The sequence below is a fragment of the Protopterus annectens genome, chromosome 3.part1 (genome assembly GCF_019279795.1).
Source record: "Protopterus annectens isolate FY-2018-M chromosome 3.part1, PAN1.0, whole genome shotgun sequence".
In the NCBI taxonomy this organism is placed as follows: domain Eukaryota; kingdom Metazoa; phylum Chordata; order Ceratodontiformes; family Protopteridae; genus Protopterus; species Protopterus annectens.
In genome coordinates, this window is record NC_056732.1 from 783,194,614 (window position 1) to 783,220,907 (window position 26,294).

The window sequence follows — 26,294 nt, forward strand, 5'->3', positions numbered from 1 at the left end:
ATTAGTAGGGTATATAAAATACTGCACAATAACTATAGGAATCAATCAGAAATGTCAGAAAAGATTGGGAAAATATATTAGATATGCAATTCACAAAGAAACAGAGGACACATGTATGGATCCCAAATATATGACATCTAGAAAATTTAGGATTTTTGCCTGGAAATATTTACATAGATACTTGTGTACATCAAGTAGACTCAAAAGAAGAAAATTGTAACTAAGAACATATCTTTTGGGAGTGTAATGAGTTGGCAGACTTTAAAATTTTCCTACAGAGTACTTTGTCAAGAATTATAGGTGAGCAAAAGAGTGTAACTAAGGAAATTATTTCTTGAATTGGGTTATAGGATCTGAATTGCCTAGACACAGTAAGGCCTTGTTAAGTTAAATTCTGGTGGCTGCCAAAAAAACAATTACTAGTAAATGGAAATCAAAATCTAAACCAACTACACTTGAAGTAGTGAATGTTGTAATAGAGATAAGGGAACAGGAAGTAGGATCTTTGGAAAAGGTTAGGAATAAATTACATAGAAAGAAATGGAAACTGTGGGAACAATACATGCAGAAAAATATTTTGGTGGAGGAATGAGGTTTAAGAGAAGGCAGAAACCGAATAATTTATGTAATGCAATGATTACAGGATACATAAAAATATATGTGAAGTACAATGTAAATGTGAACTTGTTAATATGGTTTGACTGTTTTTATATAAATGTAAGTCTGTCTATGTCAATAAAGGTGTTAAAAAAGAGTAAGGGAAACTGAAGACAGTAACTCAAAACATACCAGTATGTGAAAAGCAGTGTGTTCAAGATACTTTATAACAACAGCAGCTGTAAGAACCTTTGTTTTCCTTTGGTGGATATGTTATAAAATGATAAAACATATGTATTTATTTATTTAACCAGATTGGTGAACTGGCCTATTGACACTTTTCAGTCACAACCTGGGCTCAAAGGGCAACATAATGTAGATAGCAAGGTATGTTTAAAGATATAGAAAAACAGTTATTCAGTTCTAACGTACATTTGTAGGTCGGAATACACGACTGTTATATGACAGTACATACAATGAGTTGTAATGTATTTCTGGAATACATTCATAGTGCAGTTGTAGGATAGTACTATACTTACAGCATTTACATGTCACACTATTTACAATATATATGTATATATATATATATATATATATATATATACACACATACTGCAGAACTTACAGCATTTACATGTCACACTATTTACAATATATATATATCTACACATACTGCAGAAGTTCTGTAGTCATTTGAGGGTAACACATGCTAATGCTGCACATGAACATTATCCAGTGTCCCTAAAACAGGTACAACTGGCTTAATTCTTAAGATGTTTTCTTAATACAATTTCAAAAGCTGTTAAGGTCTTTTGATTTCTTACTGCATTTAGTAGTGTATACCATGTACCAGGATCAATTTAGTGAAAGCTCTTTGTTCAACTATTGTCTTAAAAGGGGGTCTAAAATGTGAAAGATTTTCTTCATCATTTCTTCTTAGAGAGTAAGTCTGCTACAATGTTTCCTTCACGTTGGGGGGCCAGTATTCCAAGTTTATTATCTTAAATACGAAGGTACAGATCAGAAGTGTTGCCCTGAGTGTAACAGGGAGCCAGTCAATAAACTTTGGTACATCACAATGGTGTTTACTAGGGCCTGCTAAGTTTACAAATCTACATATCCTAATTTCAAGAGACTAAAGCTTTGTGTATTATAGAATGTGAAAAGGTAATAGGGACAGGCAATAGTCAACTTCTGGTATAATTGTATTTATTTATTTATTTAACATTTGTTTACTGGGAAAGTCCGACCAGGACAGATCCCACTTTCAGTGGAGGCCCAGGGAGAAATATTTCTAGCTAGCATTGCCTAGCACTGTTGAAGGTCAGAGATGTGGGAACATAGTTTAAGTTGGGATGAATCCTTTTGTCAGTATGTGTGGAAAAACTGAGCCATGGGTCTCGTGACATTAAATAACAACTGCACAAAAAAGACTACCTTCTACCAGTAAGGGATATGTTTGGACAACTGTACTATTATTCAAAAGGTACAGTGCTAATACAAAAGAAGGACTAATAAACTAGATAACAACCATGACAAGGGCAAATTAATGTAAGTAACTTCAAGTAAACTAACTATAAGCAAAATCCCTCACTGCAGATAGGCAGAACAGAAAAAAACATGATTAATAACAACTTTGTAAAACAGCAAATGAGAAGTTTGAACTCATTAGAAAAGGATATAGAGGTTTCCTTCGTTTGGTCTCACTCCATATTACAAAGAAGACAGCCATCTCTGTCTTCCAGAGTGACTGAATAAAAGGAATTATGTGTGAGAATGTGTGTTAAGGCTGTTGCTTTAACCACTTAACTCCAGGAATTAGCTTTATCACTGCTATAAATGACATTCACTGGCAATATAGCAAAGATGACTAAAGTGATGATCTGCTGATGAGACATCATAATTTGTAAAGTACAATTTGATAATCTCAGCCTGTATAGACATGCTACATTACTCTAAGAAATCACTTAACCAGGCAATGTCCATGGTCACCCCCCCCCCAAAAAAAGGCAATTGTGCCTTGTTATCAGCTGATAAACAAAACCCAATATACTTGTCATTTCCGATAATGCTCTTTTATGGGATAAATGCCCCTCATATTCAATGGCAGCAAAACATTCCATAAAAGGTAATGCACCATAGTACCTATTTTTGTAGTATGGTTATAATTCTGAATGAAATGTAATGTACAATACGCTTCAAGCTATATGCAAACATATATTATAGTTGCTGCTACTTCCTAAGAGCTTAATTACCCATAAAGAAGTGTTGTTATAACACAGTGAAAATATCTGATCATATCTGAGATGTACTCTTTGAAAAAAAACAAAACTGTAATTTAGGTAGCTGTCCTGAAGCATTTCTCCACAGTAGTAACACATCATTTGGCTTTGAACAGTGTGGTCATTCCCTACATATAAATATCTTGAAATAACATATGCTGCTTATAAAAGAGTTACAATCAAAGTTCATTATTCAAGTCCGAGTTTTGGTAAGGAGATATAAAAAAATTCCATTAATGTGTTTGCTTGTACCCAATAAGGATTGTTCTGACGGTACCATTTAACCACCATTTTATGGCCAAAGGCATCACAAGTGACAGCGGTAAAATTCCCAGACTCACAAATGATATTGTGATGGTCAGTGTTCAGAACAGAATTCAATGTCTGATGTTCCTTGATAGAGACCTGTCACGTGTGCCAGTAGGAGCAAAAGCTGATACTTCTGTAACGAATGAAAAAGAACTACCTCACTTAGTAGGCTCAGATATACACATCTAGCATTATATACCTGGTGTTCATGGTCAAAATCAAATTCTAAAACATTAATACCAATTATCAGTTAGCAACTGTGGTAAAACTTTATTCAAGTTTAAATCATGTAACAGACATCTTTGTTGCCTGAAATATTTTTTTTTCTCTTTTGCATGAGGAATACATCATGAATGTGCACGTACAAAGAGAAATGAACATGCATCCCCAAAATGTCCATGTATTGAAAAGGCAAATGGATTAAGAGTAAACATTCTGTACTGAAATCAGGACTATAGGTTCAGATACATTGCTTTTGCAATACAAAATCATTCAGTATGAAACATGATTTCTGCTGGTGACCACTGACTTAACTAAGACTGAACCAAGGTTTAAACTGTGAACAATACTGGCATATTGAGATGTTTTACTTAAATGCCTCTTTGCAACAACTGTTTTATCTGAAGCAGTTTGTGGTTTGTTCCTAAATCTAGTGGTAGTGTTTATAATGTAACAACAAATGGACGTATACTTTTATTACTTTTTCGTTCAAACAAAAATAAGACAAAACCTTGGACTTATAAATGAACATGTTTCTTCTGCATGATACTGATTTATAAATATTTGCAATGCCACTTAAAGCTTGGGAAGCAGAGCTTTTGACATAATTCATCAGGAACTGGACTCCAGATACACTCTGAAGCTTTCTGTTCAGATGACAATTCCTATCTAAAGGCATTAAACCTACAATCAAATTCAAATCCTTTTTTCCTGTGTGTCCAATGTAATTTAATATTTGATTAAAAGGTCATATCTTTGAGGTGTTCGCTCATATTCATGTCTGCTTATATTACAATGGCAATCTTCCAATATATTACTAGTTTCAGAACAAATACTGCCATTAGAAATGTTCTTGAGAACTATAAACATATTAAAACGTGTCTGAAGCTTCTAAAACATTTTAATGTAAAGGGCTTGTTCATATTTGGCTACACAGCAAATGTACTGCAATAATTCAAGTAATATAGAAAACATTATACACTGTACTTTGTACTTCTTAAGTAAGACAATTCAATATTTTCCATAGAACTGCAATGAACATCGCCTATAAAAAAACTGTTTGGGGAGAAAATAAATCAGAATGCAAATGCTTAAAAAATATTGTTAACGGTTAAAGTGCAAATGTATATTTACTTGCAATATTGAAACCAAGAATTTTACTAGCATAAATTGCGTCTCTGCATACAATGCCATCATAAGTATATCAAAAGTAGCAAAAATGTATGCGTAGTCTAAAGAAATATACAAACACCTATGTTCCTTGTTGATACTGATAGCTCTGAAATCAACATCCAGAGTTATATGCTATGGACTCATGGCCAAATGTCAGTGTACAGTAATTACGGCATGCCTGACTTAACATAAACTCTAGTAAACAGAAAGAAATCTGTAATTACAGATAAAAGGAAACAAAAATGCATATGTTCTGTATTATAAATGAATCTCCCTGTTCAGTCATTGTAACACATCACCATTAACTCTGAATAAATATGCTACTATTACAATATCTCCTTTGTTTTGATGAATTGCTATTAAATGTGTTATTGCTTTAACCAAGAAGGGCATTTGTTTTTGCTAACTGTAACAGACTTTTCATATATATATATATATATATATATATATATATATATATATATATATATATATATATATATTCTGTTTTTGGGTACAAATATCAACTGACATACGCAGGTCTGTACTTGTGAATGTGTTCATGCTAATGCTCTTCTGCACATCTTTTAAGCTGCATACTGTCTTTGAAACAATTTAAATAATATGAATACATAATTCATAGCCCTTGGAAAACCTGGTAGATGAAAACACACATTACCATATTTCCAAAGGCACATATGACTTTTTAAATGCAAAATAGTGCAATTTTTTTTTCAAAATGGACACTTCAGTTATTTAATGTTCATTACTTATGTGAATTAAACATCTCAACATGTCATACACACATCTGTCACAGATGTTGTACCTACTTTTAACTATAGGCAAGAGTCAATATATACTTTCAGTATATTTAACATTAGATAAATGAACCCCTATGAAAAAACAACCCTGATTTGTTTTACACAATAAAAAATACAAATATGACTGAAAAAAGCATTTGAAAAACATTGCTGACTATCCATTTTAGCACTGCTGAACCAGCAAAAACATATTTTTGTCATTTGCTCACAGAATCTAAACCCTGCACAAAAATAAAATAAAAAAGCAACTGCCCAGTACTGCAACAATGAAGTGCAATGCAACTAGAGAATGCAATAAAATACCAAATGCTGTATAACCAAACGACTCTTATTAAAATATATTCTGAAGTACTTCTTTTGAAACACAAAAAAGCAATAAGACAGCCTATATGTATACCATTTGTAAGCATTATGATATAGATCAAGAGATTTTGAACACGAAACACAAACTTGGAATGATAATGCTACACTTTTTTTCCTACTTAAGCATAAAATATCTTCTTTTCCTTCTTTTTATACCATATGAACAGATGCATTCATGTAATGTTAGCGTTTATAACCATAATGCAAAAAAGATATCTACTGCAATAGAAATAGTTGCTTCATTATCTTATTTGCTACATTTGCAAATGTAAACATGGAGGCAGAGTCCAAGCCCTGGCTCTAATGTATGATGGAATATCTTTGTTGCATACGTACGTACACTGTAGAAAATAATTATTCAATATGTCAGGCACCATTATTTTGAAATGTAATACATTAATATTTATTAGAAAAATAAGTTTCTTTTTTCTATTTGTTCTCCCAACTTCTTAAGTGAAATAAGATTATCTGACAGTATATACAGCAGCTTGTGATATCTTAAATATCTTCACAATCAGAGAGAAATATACAAAGCCAGCATTCTGCAAGTCTGAAGAGAACTTTTTTATTTTCATCACAAAATGGAAACTGGACAAGGAACTAGTTATGTTTTTGTAGTAATTCCCTGAGGAGGCAGCAATAAGGCTTCTTTAAACATAGAAGCATTGTCACCAAATGTAACTTTTCTGCATTTAATGCCAACTGCAGCAGAATAAAAAATATTAATTTTACACAAAAGCCCTATATTTAGTGTGATTCTTAAACAAAGGAGTGTGAAAGAGGGGAAAATTTACTAATTATTCTGCATTTATGGTGGCTAAAATTTGCAAATTTACTCATTTTGCAGACTTTAAATATTCATAATTAGCTGTAATGACATGAAAACATGTGATCATACTGACTGAAGTCTATCTTTTTGGCTTGATTATACTACTATAAGACTTGTATGTCATTTTGTATCTTTGAATCAATATGCACTGAAATGTTTGCATATTCCAGGGATAGTTTAAATATCATCCACGATTCCTTGAAAAGGGAAATTTGATAAAAGTATCTATACCCAATTTTGGAAGCAAGACTGCAGAGCTTGCTATGTTGCACAGTTATCCTGAGCAATTTGATAGATTTTTCTATTACTATGTGCTTTCTGTATCCACCTATACTGTATGTAAGCTAAGTGCTTTCCGTATCCATCCCCACGGCAAACATATGTCTCTAGTTTTGGCAAAGAAGAACTCCATTTCATTTTTCCCACTTTTTTTGTCCCTTCTTCCATCCTCTTAGACAACTAGTCCATTCTTTCCCCTTCTATGAGGTGAGAACCAAGCAAAAGGTTCATGGCAGCAATCATTTTTTTCTGTTAGAAGGATATGCAATAGGTATAGCATGGGACTGTCACTCACTTCCTTGAGTGATGTAAGCAAATGACCAAGCCTCCTAGGATGAGTACATCATGTACAATTCTCTGGTCACAATCAGGGAAATTAGTGTACACTGGGCGAATGCCCCAACTCTCCACCATCTTCAGCCCCTCCTCATCCCTGCCTGCTCAAGCAAGTGCCAGTGCAGCTAATTCATCACCTGAATCATAAACAGGCCTTTATGCCTCTACACTAATGAAGCTGGCTGAGGAAATCCAGTTCTTGATGTATTTGTTCATGCCCAGACACCCACATTTCTTCTAGTTATTTCTAAACAGTATACAGTTGCATTGCAGAAGCATCAAACATTGCATTTCACAAATGCTTCTTAACCTCAGAATTCTGGGTCTTTTTTCCCATCAACACCAAGGATGTAACATATCATGCTAAATTTGACAAAATAGCATCTTTTCTGAGCAAAATATTATTTGGCATCCTTCTTAATAGAGGTGAAATTGTTTTGCATAAATGTTTAGGTTTTGGCTTAAAAATATGAGTGTATTTCTGCCAGTCTGAATTGACCAGTTGTGACTAATTTAGCGACAGAGATAGACTACCAGTCAGTGGGGCACACAGCAGAGCAAGCAGTAAACATTTGAAGCCATAAAATGTGATAGTTAATTCACTGTTGGAATGAATGAATGTTTGCAAATGTCAAACTATTTGATTGGTGAGAATAAACACTTAAATAAAAATGAACTATTTTATGTAACTTTCCCACTAAAAAGCAATGATAAATTCACCAATAAAGTTGGTCTTGTCACTAGAAAACTTGCTTAGTTATTTCAGGCATTCCTTCTTTGATATCCATTTTATCTACTTCAAGGCTGCAAAGCAGACAAACCTTATCCTTACAAAAGTGCATGCAGTGCTGGACAAAATGCCAGTTTATTTTATCTGTCTCACATACACACACACACACACACACACACACACACACACACACACACACACACACACACACACACACACACACACACACACACACACACACACACACACACACACACACACACACACACACACACACACACACACACACACACACACACACACACACACACACACACACACACACACACACACACACACACACACACACACACACACACACACACACACACACACACACACACACACACACACATGAATTTCCTAGTGAATCCTGTTCCTTTACATAATCCGCATCAAGACATGCAGAATTCAATTAAATCCTGTGGATATTCTAACCAGTGGCATCTGTGTATTCCCATCTTAATGGAGGTAGCAGCTGTATGTAGCTTGTGGGGATCCAAAAGTTTCTATACGAAAAGACAAAGACAGTAAAAGAAGACTTGCAACAGTGTGTACAGGGAAAACAGAACCACAATGAGACTGTGCTCCATTCTGCTGAACAAAACTGCAACTGCTACAGATACCATAATGGTACCTTTTTTTCCCTTTCTCATGCTTTATATTTACCAGAGGAACAACCCAATAGTACCACAATCAGCTAATGTTACACTACCTATGTGGCATACTCTTCTGTTACAGTTTTAGACAATACCAGCCAGTCGTGGCATCACAAAAAATGGTTCTTACCTGCCGTCCTTCAAAAGCACTATATTTAAACAGTTGCCTGGGGGAGACCATGGAGTTTCAACATACTTAAAATCCCCATAAATGTATTTATAGCTTCATCATAAGTACATAAGATACCCTAACAAATTCTGCACAACTAGGGTTGCTGGGGCATGCTTGTTGTTTAACAACTTACTGCAGTGCTCAACACTGTAAAAGTAAGGTAGTGACTATTTCAAGCAACAGCACCAGTAGGTGTGAATATGGAGCCTGCCAGAACAATGTACTTGTAAATGTGCCACAGTTTTAAATGGGTATGAAAGACATTCTAGCAATATATGCAGTCTGGAGATTATTATCAGAATACCAGCCTCTGATTAACAATAACGTTAATACCCTATTGTAAATACTACACAGCTTTCAAACTAAAAAATGGTGCTTGAAGCATGGTTAGCATATGACTGACTTATTCAAACTTATAACCAATGTTACTGAAATAAACACACCCACACTTGGGTCTCACATAAGAGACCCAGATGGAGGCCCTAAAACTCTATTTTTTTTTGCTTTCTTAAGACTGAAGCAGGTTTTATTTTTGGAACATTATAACTAATTGCTTAATAAATTATCCACTCTCTCTACTAACCAACTTTGCATGAACCCACTGATAAACAAACATTATCTGTCCAGGAGAGCTGCAGATTAATTGGTTGAAACTCTCTTTTTGGTTTTCTTTATGAATGAAATAAAAATATTTTTTCTGTGATATAAGGCATGATGAAGTACAACAATGTAGTAAAGTATTCAGAAAATTCATAAGACATTACAAGCCACTGACATTTCTGTCAAGAAAACCCAATTCTATCTAAATTGTGCTAAGTGCTAAAAGTCATTCTTTAGGCTTCCCGTTCTTTTCACCTTGTGCAATGTTCCTATGTAAGCCTCTCTGGATATGAGTCGTGAAATCATATTTGTCCGTACACAAGTGCTGGCATATGCTGCACTGGAAAGGTCCACTGTCACCATGGCAACTCATATGCAAAGCGTACATTACATCATCCAGAAAAACAATTCCACAATGAACACACTTTGTTGAAAGTTCATCTTGAGTACTTCTGTCTGCCTTCTCAATTTTTACTACATTCACCTGCCCTTCATCCTTTATGTTTGCTGATGTTGCACCTTTTTCCTTGGAGGTACCATTTGCAGTGGGTGCAGGTCTGGAATGCTTTATCGCCAAATCTAAAGGAATGTCATTATCTGATCCAACAGATGAAAAATGGGGAGGCAGGTTAAAGGCAGGATAAGGCACAAAGTTTTGACAAGGATTTGGCAGGCCTGTAACATGGCTCATGTAGGGTGAATTCCCAGGAACAGATAGCTTATACTTACTCCAGAACCTCAGCCAATCGGCTTCACTCTGTAAGTCATTCTGTACCAATGGTAGTCCAAACAGAGGGTACTGGTACTTTTCTATAGGACTACCAGGAGGTGAGTAATTTGAATGCTTTGCTGGTCTCATATATTTTTCTATTGGACTACCCCTTTCCGAGCTGGCTTTTCCATCTGATACTGATGAAGAGTTCCCTGGGTCTCCACTGCTTTCCTGAGGACTTTTTATTTGAATGTGCAAAGGCTGCATCCTTTTGTGAATATCCAGAGTTTGGGAAACTAATACAGGCTGATGAGAAGAAAGACTTTTTGTCAGAGAATTTGCAGCTTCATATTTGCTTAGGTTTGGCTGCTGTAGCTCTCGCTGGTTAACCTCGATGCAGTGTTCTTCCTGCCGTCTCTCTAGGGGGCTTCCGTTCATTCGTTCCTCACTGCTACCCCTCTGGTGCTTACTCAGCTGCTCAGAATGAAGCGACTCAGGGTTAAGGCGCTTTCGTGTGCGTCTTCTTATAATCTGCTCACCATTGTTTTGTTTAATGATGTTCAAAGGCCTTGGTGTCTATAAATCAAAACAAGGAAATTGAAAAATGTTACAATATTTATAGATAGCAACACATATAGCAGCTTGACATTATGAGTTCATACTGTCTCTCTTCTAATGATTACAGGATAAAGCAAAGCATGACCACTTAGATTAATGAGGATGTAAGGGGGCAGACTTTCTTTTAGCAAAAAAAAAACTAAGTCACTATATGGCATTACAGTTGACAAAACGCAGTATGAGAATGCAGATATGTGAGGCTAGTTTATCACAATTATAAAGTAATCAATGGAAACCATGTTACAGTAGGCGTGACATGGTATAACCAAGATAGGTACTGATATACACATTACATTTTAAGAGATGTTTCTTACTGATATTTGGTTCCACCTTTAAAACACAAAAATGAGCCACAAATGGTGTGAGTGAGCCAGCAAAGATGATTAATGAATCTATTGTGATGCATCCTTGTTGTGTTACTTGCTATTCAATGAAAGATTTGTAATGTAATCATTTTTGTGTTTCTTTTCATCATGGTTCCTTTGAGATATGCAGCACAGACTAAAGGCCTACTGCAGAGTGGGGAAGTAAGAAAGCAGAAGTCTGGTGTATAAGTCAATAAGTCCTTGCTTATCCCCTGCATACCCACTTGAATCAGTATTGGAAATGTAAACAGAATCTCAGAAAAGAATCCCATTACAATAACCAGACCCTGTACAGGAAAAGAAAGGCTTCAGCTTCATTTCGCTTACATGTACAATTTTAAACAAATTAAATTAGAATAAACACAGCTTACACAGAGATGTATTTACATTTACCACAGTAATTCATTAAAGTGGATTATAAATTTAAACACAAAGCAGTTGTGTGTTGGAATTAAAGTGCAACCATTTTCTCCTGGAAGTTCCATTTATATCTGATAAAAAAAGCACACTTGTCTGCACCAGACATTCTGCATATAATACTGATACTTTACTTTGCAACTGCTACAGAATAAAGTAATACATGTAACAGAGTGCATTCAGTAGTTGTTTTATTTACAAAGGCACAAGCACACAGCAATACAACAGGTCATCTCTATCAGCTAGGACTGCAATACGTAAACTGTACAGTGGTAGACAAATGTCTGTTTTATGAAACTAATGCAACTAACATGTATACATACCCTGTAATAGTTAGTGGGTGGAATGGCCTTTCAATGGCCATTCATATTAAGATAATTCAAAACACCTGACTTATAAATGCATAGTCAAACTCAAACTGATAAGATTTTGCGTCAGTGTGTGTGTGTGTGTGTGTGTTTGTGTGTACATAACAAAAAAAAAAGGCAAAAAAAATATTTTTTGCAGGGGCATTTCTCACACCACCTGCTAAGTATATATACCAACTCTGAGATCCTTTTACACCAGGGAAAGAGCTAATTCCCCGATCCCTGCTGTTTGCAATCTTGCACTAAAACAAAGCCACTGATGTTCAATCAACTGATTTTCAGTTAGCTGGTCTGACTTTTTTCAGTGGAAATGATCTCACCTTTCAACCACTTCAGTGACACCCATATTTATATATATATATACATGATGGTGATCCTTACCATATACACATGATACTAACATTTTCACATTTCCCTCCCAAAGCAGCAAGGAACAAAATAAATCCAATAAACCAAGAAAGTTTGCAGGCTCCAAATGGAAAAACACCAGTTTATTGAAGAACAGATACAGATAAATTCCAGTTAGCGCTTTCGTCTTCTTCAGAAGTCTCTGTGTAAAAAATTGAGGGAGACAAAACAGCTAACTGGAATTTATCTGCATCTGTTCTACAATAAACTGCTGTTTTTCCATTTGGAGCCTGCAAACTTTCTTGGTTTATTTTCACATTTCTACCATCTGTTATTTTTATTTACCTATTTATTTATTTTGATTGGGCTCCTTAGTATCATCCTATCGCAACTTAAAGGGTTTATTATTTGGAAGAAGTTGAAAGATGTGATACACCAAAAGAAAATTAAAATGTTAGATGTGTCTGGAAATGTGTAATGTAATCCCATACTTCATTTATAGTGTTTTAAATTCCTGAAATAATGAAAGGAAGATGCAATATTAATAAATTTCAGTTCAGTTAAATATTCACCATAACAAAAGAAGCAAAAAGCTATTTACATTATTACTATAGCCTGTTTCTTTTTTCCTACAACATGCTTGTCTTTGGTTGCAGTTTGCATATGGTGTTTCTAAATTGATTGTTATGCTACTAAGTACACCAGAAGCATCAAGATCTCATTTCTCAGAGACAATGATTTGGAAGACGCCTTCAAAATTTTGCACTTGACAGATATAATATTTTTATTTTATTTTACATTTGTTGACTGGGCTAGTCCAACTGGATACATGTCCATTTTCAGTAGAGGCCCGATATACAGATGTTGAACCATGAACCATCAAATTAAAATGCACTTGTCAAAGTTCAGTTTCTAAATTCCAAAACAGCTCAGCTGGCCAAGTGCAAAACAAAACCAAGAACAAATCAAAACTTGGATGATGAGAAAGCCAATTTAATAATACAAAGTTTAGTACTTTATTTTTGATAATACCACAGACTTATTCAGAACAAACAATAAAAGTGAAACTTCATCTTATACACATCAGTCATGTGACTGCAACACGAGTACCAAATAGAAAATATTTCTGAAAATAACATATATACTTTAAAATATATCTTAATATGTAAATGCATATTTAAATACACATTATTTCTACACAGCTGTTGTCTTACCTGCTTTTAAAAAACAATTAACTCTGGATATTTATCAGCCTGTAAAAGCAATTGTAATCTTCTTTTTTTAATCTCCAATAGGTTAATAAAAATCATCTTACATAAAATCCTTAAGTTGATGGTTAATACGAAAAATAAAACTTGTTAAAATTTTACAGCTTGTAGAATGTCTACAATTTTAGTCTACCATTTTCACTTCTTACTACATAAATATGTTTTTAACTCTCTCATTCATGATTCTAATCATTATCCCTAAAAAAAACAAAAACAAAAAACAAAAAAAAAAAAATTCACAAATGGAACATAATGCAACATAAATTAACCCTTTGGGCTTAGAAGTGTAATGACATTTTCTACTAGTACTTCTCTCACATGCCTGTACGTTAACACATGGTCCTTCATATACCAATCTACATATACTACATTCTTCATATGTGTACGTTCCATGTGTCTTATTACTCATTTGTACAAGAACAAATCTATTAAAATATTCCAAAACAAGTTTCTATGATTTGTTTTTTAACAGATTTTGGCTTCTGCCAACCACTGTAAAAAAATCCAAATTTCACATTATAATTTTCCATTTCCTGTATAACACCCCCGCCATATTAAATGCATCAACTGACACATCTAAATTAAACAAATTAACTTTTCTACCTACATATTATCTTTTAGCATATTTAATTTGCTTTTGCTTCCCTGCATTAAGATCAGGTAGTATTTTATTATCTCAGAGCCAGAACCCTCAGCAAGTAGATAGTTCGGTATTTCAGGGACGGCACAGGGGGGCTATATGAACCAGCTATTGCTGTGGGTGAAATAACTATCGAATGTCACAATGTTATAAAAGAACTGAAGACAGCACAGGCTGGAATAGTCATTATACCTGGCATCCTACTGGCATCTCTGGTGTGGGGAAGAGACTAACCTGTACTGAGGACATCCAAAGCTCTGCAAGTAAAGCTGGATAGATAAATATTTGCCTGGGACTAATTTTCATCCATCACAAATTTTTCTGCAGCATTGACCTCTATAATGGACAACCCTATTGTTATCCTTACAGTAAAAGAAAATATCTTTCATTCTGGAAAATATGATTTTGTATATCATAGTAGATTTTCCATCTTTCTTCAGGGCTTAACTGCTTGGGAGGAAAAGAGTTCCTTATTAGAAATCAAAAGTACAACCTCCACATGGTCAGATAAAGAATGAAATGAAAACTGAAGTGCTCAGCTCTTCCTGATCTGGAAGCCTTCCCTGTAAAGGAGCAATAGAAATTGAGATGCACTCTCTAGCAAAATGAAGAATCAGAGCTGTATTGACCAATAACAAACAATCAGATTCAAGGGGACATTTTCTTTTCTTGCTTTTAATAGAACCCCATTTAAAGAGGAAAGGAACGCATAAACATTTTCTAAAGGGAATATTTGACTTGCTGTTCAAAACTTTGGAACATAAACTTCTTACTTGTCAACAAAGAGATCTAATTTTGGGAGACCCTCATATAAAAGAAAGCACAGCCTTAGTGGTGACAATGTTCAGAGACAGGGCTAGCTCCCATAACTGCATGTCTGTCCTACAAACCTCGTACGACTTTGTGCTGAGCACATCATAATGGTTCTGCTCATGATCCTCGTAGTGTAATTTCTAAATGGTCTTAAGGACAACAACACAGCTGTTATGGTTTGCTCATGACAGTGAATTCCAAGTAATAAATAAAAAGTCAGTCAAGGGTAAACCAGCATTACCTACACACAGAAGTGGATTATTGCTTACATTGCTATTCTTAAACAAATAATGAAATTGCACACATCTTTAATTAACAGTACTGTATTTTGGAATTTCTTTATGTATTTTTTCTACTGTATTCCATCTCTAGGGACAGCTTTATAATGCCATGCTCATCCATGGGGCATGTATGTGCTGATGATTGCACTGTGCTTTACGGCAATTGCAGTTTGTGTTTTTTAGGACTCTGGAGTGTCCACATACCTTAATGTTTATGTGAGGATGTTTGCAGACTTCTGATGTCAAGGCAGTGAGTTTGTCATCATTTTTGAAAGATTTTTTTGTTCTACATGCCCTTAAAGAGGATGGAAGTTTATCCTCCACCCTGTTGGTAGTTATGCTTTTCTCTTCTTAGTAAATCAAAGAGCATGGTGGCTAAAGCTTTTGTTTTCAGTAGTTACAGTTGCCCACACTAGGTATTATTGTACATTAATCATTTTTCAATGTGAGGAGGACAATATTGATTTTGAATATGAACTATTAGGTGTGAGGCCTCACATTTCATCATGTTGTCTGATTTGAAACAAAGTTTATAAGCAGTGTTAAAACATTTCTTGCAATAAACCCATCCATCCATCCTCCCACAACCTCTTTTTCCCATTTTGTACATGGAGTCAGGGTGTTAACTCAACAGTGACAATTATCTAGAACTAAGGCTCACACCACCAGGTGGCTAGCCCTGCAATGGATTTCAAATGATATCTGGAAAATAACTGACTTTTCTGTAAGAGACATGGATAGTATAAGGCAGAACTCATAATATGCACAGCAGCTGTGTAACTTTTCCAGTTTTCTGCTAAACACCACTTTGCCACTGTCTTTAAGAAACAACAGAGGTAAGGTTCACCACACCAAGGTGTTTTATGTGAGACAGGTTGTGTTGTCTTTTACCCTAACCTTAGCCCTATATATATATCATGATGCAATACTTGTGTAAATTAAAGATATACTAAATTATCAGTAGTCTACCCCGTCATTGTCTAAATTTCACCACTTTACCTGCACCATATACAATCATGCCTACTTTACACTAACTGTGTCTAAATTTCACCACTTTACCTGCACCATACACAATCATACCTGCTTTACACTAACTGTGTCTAAATTTCACCACTTTACTTGCACCATATACAATCATGCCTACTTTACACTAACTGCTTATGAATCTGCACTACAACACTAACAGTAATTAAAAACACAACAGTGTTAGCTACGTTTAATACTTTTCCTAACCCAAAAAACACAAAAAGTCTCAATAAGTACCACACATGAAAATATAATAAAAGTTATAAAGAACAGAGTTGCACATATATAAACCAAGAATGCTACAACCCTTCAAGAGAAAAATGTAACTCAGAACCCTAACAAAATATACATTCCCCTCCAATAAAACAATAAATGTAACACAAACATTAAAATAATATCAAAATAAATCTCTGAAGGATAATGCAGTTTTGCACCCATATTATGAACTGGTGTCATCATATGTCACAACTGAGAGAATAAAACCAGCATTAATTCCATAAACACAATTATTAGGCAGTTTTATATAACATTCATTTGCAATCCAAATACAGATGCTCTGCGATTCCACCGTTGAACTTAAAAATCTTCTATTTGTTTAATTATGAATCCATCTTGGGGCTCAGATATGCTTTCTGCACAAACATGGTGCCATGGATGGATTTACATATTAACTGTTGTTGTTGCTGACCAGGTTAATCCAATGGGTGGATGCTGTGGAAATGTGTGGGTGCTGCTTGCAGGGATGAGGTAACAGCAGACATAAGACTTGAAGGTGTGCACGGATAAAATGTTACTGTTGGTAAGTCTAATGTACAAAGTCCCTGCTTATACCAATAAATCCTTACTGCAGACAGAGTACTTTTCCTTGGTAATGCTATACATAAATTACTACACTTTGTTACCTAACACAGTTAAGGTTTTGTCGTAATTATTTACTGAGTATTTTTAACCTGTTAATTTAATGTGCTGTGAAGCGGGGAAATGTGAAATGGTTGACATTTTTAAAAGACATGTCAAGGTATAAAGTAATGAAATATCATGATAATATTATACATTTAGGGTTTATTGTCCCTGTCTGATAATATGTTGACAAAAGGCCTGACACAGATGTGATGGTCCCAAAGCAATGCCCTTCTTTCACTTTTAGTGATATTATGTCAGTGTAATATGTACACACTCACAAATGGCAACAAGGTTTTAAAAGAATTCCTTACTGCAATGTCCCTATAGGAAGTATCAATATTACAGTACCCCAGTGACTTCTAGAGGATCTCAATAAAATATTCAAAGAAAATGGATACTCTGAGTACATGAAGTATATTCCAGAAAAACAGAGTGAATGGAAGTATAGTGATGAATGCTTGTGGTATACTATAATACCACTGGAGGGCAAATTGGGAATACAACACCCGGGAAACACCGGCCAACAAGAAAGCAACATATGCCGTCATTTTCATACAAGCCAAATGACAGGGGTGCATGTTGCACATCTTGAAAGAAAATTCTATTACAATATACTTTTTTTCTTTCAGAAAACCTTCAGGTACTTGCTGTATGCCAAGGGAAGGCAATATTTTGGTGCAGGGAGACAGACATATCATAATCAATCTTTGAGTAGTGCATATTAATAATTACTGTTTTGTGAGGTACTTATGTTAATAATGAATTCCCCCACAAGTCAGTCGGTGGGCCTGTAAAAAAAATGGCCGCTAAAATGAAAAGTAAACACAAGTAGACAGCTAAGATTATATGAATGGATAGCCATAATAATGAATATTCACTATTACCAATCTGCACATAAACACTGTGTGCAACTGTAAGTAGAAGGTCTTACTAGCTTGAATGATTCTAAGAGGAAAACAAGATGACAGGAAAGTATTATGAACATTTTTTAGTGGAACAGAAAAACTTTCAGAATCCATTTTGTTTGTCATTAAAGATCCTAACAACAATGTCAAACAAGTCATGGTTTATAAATATTCAGTTGTGCACTGGCCAGCATAGCTGTCAAATTCTTTGCTCAAGCATCAGGGACACTAACTAAAATTTGTGCCTTATATATAGTTTAAACATGTTTGTATAAAATCAAAGGTGGGCAATATTTTGTGAGAATGGTACAAAAGTAGAGAAAATGTTGTTGCACAGAATATTTACTTCAAGAAAACAAAAAAAAACTGAATGAAGTACAGTTGTGTACACTTACCATAAATGTAGATGTTCGAGTGTATTCACTGTTGTAGTCATTACATTTGGGTTATCTGCTTGCAGGTAGCCCTCAGTCGGCCTGATTAACAAAGTCTTGGGTCCTGCATCAGTTGCTGTCGCTTCTTCCATGACATCAGGTCGTCAGGGGTATAAAACATGCAGCCAACACCATTACATCAGTTTTTCTTGCCCCACATGTCAGGTGCCCCCCTAATGGGAAACAATTAAATATAAAAGTACAAGGATATACCTCCAACAAAAAAAGCAAAAACACCAAAAAGGCTTTTAAGCATAGTAAAGGAAAGTAGAGGTATGGCCAAAAGAAGTTAGGGGCTGGAGGGAGGGTAACCAGGACTGCAACAGTGAATACACTCGAACATCTACATTTATGGTAAGTGTACACAACTGTACTATGTTCTTCGTGTTTCACTGTTGCAGTCATTACATTTGGGTAGATTCCCAAAGCTATGGTTGGAAGGAGGAATTTAGATAGCATTAGGGCCAGCTATAAGGCCCTGCAAGACTGCAGTGGCAAAGCTAGCTCTGGATTTAGAGAAAATTGGCAAATGATAATGCTTGGTGAAAGTATGTACAGAACTCCAGGTAGCAGCTTCTAGGATGTCCCTGGTAGGAACGCCTCTGAGAAAGGCTGTAGAGGTAGATGCAGCCCTGGTGGAATGAAGTCTGATCCTCTGGGGGATAAGTTTTTCATGGTGCTTATAGCAGAAATGAATGCAACGGCTTATCCATTTAGAAATGGTTTGCTTTGAAATAGCCTTCCCCTCTGCCCCTGCAGCAAATGCCACCAGGAGTTGTTCAGATTTCCTTTGAGGTTTAGTCCTGTCCAAGTAGAATCTAAGCTGTCTGTGCACATCTAAGGAATACAGTATCCATTCCCCTTTATTCTGTGGGTTGGAAAAGAAGGTTGGCAAATGAATGGACTGATTAAGAGCTACACTGGATTCCACCTTGTGCATGAAGGATGGATTGGTTCTGAGGGACATCCTGTCTGCATGAAAGATGATGAAAGGCTCCACTGCCATAAGGGCCTGTAATTCAGATACCCTTCCAGCTGAGGTGATTGCTAAAAAGAAATCTGTTTTCCAAGAAAGAAATTTTAAGTCTGCAGTAGCAGCTGGCTCGAAAGGAGGTACAGTGAGTTTCTCCAAGACAAAGTTAAGGTCCTAGGCTCTCCTGGGTGGTTTCAAATTTTTGGCCCCTCTGAAGAACTGCTTGAGCAGTGGGTCAGAGAAGAGGGGCAGTGTTAAAGAGTGCAGAATCTGGTTCTCCTGCTGAAACAGCAGGGAAGGAGTATGAGGCAGGTGCCATGGAGTTAACCGTGATACACTGCACAAGAGGGGGTACCAGTGTTGGCGCGGCCAGTCTGGAGCAATCAAAATCATCCTTGGTTTGTCCTGTTTGATTTTTAGTAGTACTTTGGAGAGCAGAGGTAGGGGGGGAAGGCATAGACTGATAGGTTTTTCCAGCTGAAGGACAGAGCATCCACTTTCCAGGCTTGTTTGTGGGGAGTCCTTGTGCAAAATTTGTCCAATTGGTAGTTCTAGGGAGAGGCAAACAGATCTATATCTGGACTCCCCCATTTGCTTGTCAACACGTTGAAAATCCTTGGTTCCAGTTTCCACTCATGTATGTCCATGAAGTTTCTGCTTAGTCCGTCTGCCAGTGTATTTAATTTTCCTGACAGGAATTGAGCTTGTAGGTGCACTTGGTAGTTCAAGGCTGTATTCCACAATGCCATGGCTAGTCTGCAGAGGGGGTAAGAATGTGTACCCCCTGCTTGTTTATGTACCACATAACAGTGGTGTTGTCCATCTTTACCATTAGTTGTCCTGGAAGAATGTGGTCCTTGAAGGCTGTCAGAGCATTCTGTACAGCTAACATTTATTTTTGATTGATATGCAGGCGCATTTGACTTGGGTTCCATTTGCCCTGAATGCACTTCCCTGCCAGGTGAGCCCCCCATGCATAGTCTGATGCATCTGTTTTTAGGGTTTGGGCAGCAGGGGGTGGTGTGAAAGGTAGTCCCTTGTTTTGGTGGCAGGCCTCTGCCCACCAAAGGAACTCTAGGTGTAGACAAGTTATGATAGGAATCATTGTTTCCAGGTCTTGAGAATGTTGACACCATAGAATTTTAGATACCACTGTAGTTTCCTCATATGCAGTCTTGCATATGGAATTAGAAGAATGCAGGAGGCCATGAACCCCAAGGTTTGCAGTATTTGTCTTGCAGATAGCAGGGTTTTGTGGCCACTTGTTTGAAGTAGTTTGCCAATTGAATCTGTTTCTCTGACGTGAGGAAAGCCATCTGGGCAGTTGTATTCAAGCTTGCTCCAAGGAATATAATTTGTTGACAGGGTACCAGGTGTGATTTCTTTTCATTTATGGTGTACCCCAGACAAGTCAGCACCCTTTGCACAAAGGCCAGATGATTCAAAAGTATGTCCTGGCTTTCTGCCTGAATTAGACAATCGTCCAGGTATGAGTATATTTGAATATTTCTTTGCCTGCAAAATACAATGACTGGAGCTAGGCACTTTGTGAATACCCTGAGTGCAGTAGATAAGCCAAAGGGCAGTGCAGAGAACTGATAATGCGTGTAGTCTGCTTTGAAGTGTAGGTATCTTCTGCAAGATACTCATATAGGGATGTGCAGGTATGATTCTTTTAAATCTAATGTTGCCAACCAAGCATCATTGCCTAGCATAGGAAGCAACTGGTGAAGAGTCAGCATCTTGAATTTTGGAATCACCAAAAAGGTGTTTAGAGTAGAAAGGTCCAGGATAGGATGCCATGAATTGTCTTTCTGGGTACCAGGAAAAGTCTTGAGCAGAAACCTTGTCCCTTTTCCTCTTCTGGTACCAACTGAATAGCCCCCATGTTTAAGAGAGATAGTACTTGCTTTTGGTCCTCTGCCCACTGATTTGGGGGTAGATCTGGCCACTCGCTTGGTGTTGGTAACATGTGGAAGTGAAATCTGTATCCTTGGGACACAATATTTAAGACCCATTTATCCTGGGTTATGAGATTCCAGTTTTTGGCCTGCAGACCAATCTTTCCGCCTAAAGGAGCATTCAGTTGAGAAGTGCTTGGAAGTTTTAAAAGCAAGTCATTGAGGCAGTTTTCCATAGGGGGGAGTCTTACTACTCCCAGATTTGGATGCGGAAGCCCCCCACTGCTTAGTCTTGTGCGTACCCTGTGACTGAAACCTGGAGTTTCTGCTGTGTCTGGGTTTAGATTGAGAAGACCTGGAAGGGACCGGAAAGGACCAATTCTTAGAGGGCCAATGCCTACTAAATCTTGGAGGCTGAACTTGTAAAAATTCTTTCACAGTTTGCATAGATTTAGCTTTACCTTCCATCTTTTTAAAAACGTCCTCAGCTTTGTTGCCAAACAGGCAGTCCTGATTTAAGGGAGCATCCAACAGTTTAGCTTTAACATGATCAGGCAAAGATTGCTCCTTAAGCCAAGCATGCCTTCTGAGTACTGACCCAGTGACAGCAGCCCTGCAAGAGGCTTCTAAAGAATCAAATCCACATTGCAAAATATGTTTTCAAACCTCTTCAGGAGAATGCATTAAATCCTGCAATTCTTTATTTTCAGCACAGTCAGGAATCAACATAATTTTCTGTTTAAGCAATCCAGTAACATGTTGTTGATACATATGAAACTGACAGTTTAAGGCCCTAATGGCCAAGGTTGCAGAAGTGTAAACCTTCTTACCCCATCTATCCAGCACCCTGGAGTCTCTATCAGAGGGGTAGGATTTTTAGCAGTAGAAGCCTTAATGCCCTTTGGTCCCTGTGAAATAATCTCTGGATCCGCAATAGAATTTTTAAACAGGAACTTGTGAGAATCAGGGACCCTGTAATATCTATCAGGTTTTCTGGGAGCAGGAGGCAAAGAATCAGGGGCCAAACTAGATTTCGAAAAGGCATCATCAACAATGTCTACTACCCGAGGTATAGCTAAAGGCCTATGCTGAGATAGGAGTAAGAAATCCCTAAGCCTCTTTTTTGAACCAGAAAAATCCTGGCTTTCCCAGTGAAAGTGCTCCCTTAATGTGTGCAAGGTTTCATCCAAAGAAAAATCCTCTGGAGGGGAAGCAGAGGGAATAGAGTCCTCTGCATCAGAATCCTCATAAGTAGATAAGGGTAAATCCAGATCATCAGAAGAATCAGAATAATCAGAATCCTGGTCAGAGGATTCATAAACAAATTCAGTCCTAGGTCTCTTAGAAGGGGTGGGGGGTGGGGTTGGCTTCCCCTGATTAGAGTTATAAGATCTTCAGCCTTTCTTATCATTTGTTTTTTAGGCATAGAGGCCTGTGCATGCGGCCTGGGCGTTGGTTTCTTAGGCATGGTTCGAGGTTTAGGCCTTAAAGAAGAAGGAGGCGTTGGTTTAATATTCAAGTCCGTAGGCCTGAATACACCCTCAGAAGCCGGTGCCTGCACAGTGGCTCCGGACTCATCCAAGGCAGAGACACCCCGCAGGTTCCACAGTTGAAGCATCTCGCGGCATTCCGGACTCCGAATGGGTCTCAGTAGAGGCCTGAGAATTAGAAGTAGCTAGTATCAGGGTCTGCGAAAGTGCCTCACTGAGTACCGGTGAACTGGCAACTGGCTTAGGAGAAGCGTCGTTGGCAGCTTTGGACCTAGGTGGCCTGTCTCTGTCTTTATCTTTGCGTTTTTTCAGAATACAGGTAGTTGGATGGCGAACCGACTACATTTCAGGATAATTGAACCGAGAACCAAAATATTTAGAGGCGAAAATATACTGACGACGGATAGTGCGTTGATTAAATAAGGCACAAAACCAACAGCAAGGTACGTCGTGGTCAGGGCCTAGGCAAGGGATACAGTACAAATGAAAATCTTTGTGAGGTATTTGCTTTCCACAAGAAATGCAATTACTAACTTTTACTGACATCGGTAAGGAGCAAGAAAAAGATTTCCCCAATGGGGTACTTAGCTTTAGTTGAAGACTTCGGTTCTGAAACTTGAAAATGAAAATTTCAGGAGTCGGCCGACCGGCACTTGCGAACTGCTTCTGCTTCGGGCACCGCACAGCAAGAAAGACTGATGCAATGGCGTCGGTTGCATGTTTTATACCTCTGACGACCTGACGTCATGGAAAAAGAGACAGCAACAGACGCAGGACCCAAGACTTTGTTAATCAGGCCGACTGAGGGCTACTGCAAGCAGATAACCCAAATGTAATGACTGTAACAGTGAAACACGAAAAACATCTGGGAAATGTAACTATGTAGAAGTAAACTGTACTAATTATGTGCCTGCAGCTTTTCTTTATCTTCTGCAGTACAATGTTGTCCTCACTTTTCAGATTTCACTTTTTCGCAGCTATAGGTCAGTTACAGGGTTGACTCAGCTATTGCTGGTTACATTTTGTGTATCTTAAGCTCACAAAATAACGACAATACTGACTAGGTGTATATTCTAGTGACAGTATATATGCAGATGTTCACATTCTTGTATCAGTTCATTCATTCATTGAATATTTCATTTTCTGATACCTATTTAATCATATTCAGGATCATGAGTCATGCCAGAGTTTATGCATCCAAGCAATATGTTTATGTCACATGTAAGTGCATAAAGACAATTAAAAAAATGAAGTATGCAGCCTTGTCAAAACTGGCTGATTTTAGCATCTGCTACAAATCCTACACCCATTGTGCTGAGAATGTCACTTCTTCAAACATAACTCATTTAGATCTAGGGATGCCAGCTATATACTGACAATATTTGTTTATACAATCAATGGGCTTTCAGCATTCTACAACAGCATTATATATAAATGAATAATATATCTAACCTTTTCAAACAAGGGACAAGCTTAAAATTACATATGACTACAAAATTACTCCCAGATTCAAAAACTAAATAAAAAAAAAAAATAAAACAAAACGTTTTTACTCTTGTCTTCAGACACACTTCAGCTTCTAACTGCATTGCTGCTGTGTTGACAGGAAAGAGACAACGTAATTTAAAAGCAAATGATGAAGAAAGGACACAGGTTACATAAACAATAACAATGCAAATACTTCTTAATGTATGTGGTCCTACAAACACAATAATTAGACGTGCACTCAAAACCTGGAAGCTCTGTGAAAAACATAGCCAAAACCTGGAAGCTCTGTGAAAAACATAGCAGGTGTGCAATGTAAACATAACTCCTGCACCACAAATGATTTGTATTTATAGCTGTAAAATCTTGCCTCTTATTAACATTCTCCTCTACCACATCCAAAGAAATTCTTCTGGTGTGTTAAAGAAGTCAGTAAATTAATATGTTGTGTGTTAAAGAAGTCAGTATGTTAATATGCCTGTTTTTCAGTAGGCTGCAGAAATTCAACAAACAGAACAGCATAACTGTCCAGTTAGCAAATGTATTGCAGAACTCTTGAGTTTGTATATTTTTCATTTGCTTGTCAGATAAATAATTGTTTCAGAAGGGTTCTAGAACTGCGAAAGGTCAAGGGGGAGTATTCTTAGTAATTGCACTTATTAAGCATAGCGAGATTTTGCACTAGATGTGCATAAACACAGCTTGAGCACGATTCAAAGATAGTAGCGGTGCTCAGATGCAGCAGGTTTACTAAGTTTAGGAAGAACGTATGCAAATGAGGCAGTAATTAAATAGAAATGAGGACTGATTGAAAATTCTGTGACTATTTGATGTAACTTAGGCAACTTTCCTTTCTCTGTGTGATTCACAGTTGCCTTTATATGTGCATCTGTGCTGCAAGCGAAACACATACCTCTCAACTTCTTAAAGCAAGAAATCTGGACAAAGCCATACATAAAAATGGGACAAAGGCCCAAAAATAGGGACAAATTTTAAATATTGCTCTTACAAACTTGGAAAGTTGACAGAATAATAGGTTTTGAATTAACATGAATTATCTGGACAAAGCCATACATAAAAGTGGGACAAAGGCCCAAAAATAGGGACAAATTTTAAATATTGCTCTTACAAACTTGGAAAGTTGACAGAATAATAGGTTTTGCATTAACATGAATTTACTGAAGGGTATGAAGTCTGAAAGTCAAATGTCTGTCATTCTTTTCTAACTTCAGTTCTTAATGATTTGCCAGTAATTTGCCAGAAAACTACAATTTTATGAAAAATGGACCAAAAATATTAGGCAAAAATCTGGACATTCTGCGAAAATCTGTACAGTTGACAGTTATGAGAAGAAGCCTTATAAAAGGTCAAATCACTCTTTTTTTATCTACTTTGCAACTTGTGAAGATGTTTTTGTTGCTGTTAACTTGGCAGTTTCCCACTGTGAGCTCCTTGTCCTGGGTCTGATAAAGTTGTTGAAACCCAGGGGTGCACTTTGTCCGAGAAGGCACAGATACAGGCAAAGATTGGGCATTTTAATTTTGCTGATCAATACATTTTGGATAGATTTAGAGTGGGCAAGGATATAGTATGGGCTTTAGTGAATATGCATGGCTTACAGATAAGGACTGGGGAATGGTATGTACACGGATACCATGGTATGTATATCTCTCCCTGTACTTGCCAGTGGAAACTTCCAGAAACAAACTGGGAACATATTGAGTGCCTTACAGACTTTTGCCTTGACTTCCTCGACATACTCTTGGCTCAGGTGGACCTGTATATTTATCTGACAGTCTGATACATAGTATGGGCTTGGTCCTGAGGTGACACTGTCAGTATATTTATCTGACAGTGTCACTTCAGGACCAAGCTAGTACCATGGGTGCCTTCTACAGGATGGCATGCTTCCTGAAGATGATTGGTGTAACAGACTGCACTCATGTTGACATTAGGGCCC

At 36.9% G+C, this 26,294-nt stretch overlaps 1 protein-coding gene across 1 annotated transcript in view; it reads right to left on the bottom strand.

Annotated features, from left to right (window-relative positions):
- Nucleotides 1–8,281: 8,281 nt before the first annotated feature.
- Nucleotides 8,282–26,294, bottom strand: part of TRPS1 (transcriptional repressor GATA binding 1) — an 803,228-nt gene continuing 785,215 nt past the window's right edge. Inside the window, exon 5 of the mRNA XM_044067100.1 lies at nucleotides 8,282–10,675. Coding sequence (XP_043923035.1) covers nucleotides 9,614–10,675 — 1,062 coding nt within the window. The 3' untranslated portion in view covers nucleotides 8,282–9,613. The remainder of the gene's footprint in view (nucleotides 10,676–26,294) is intronic.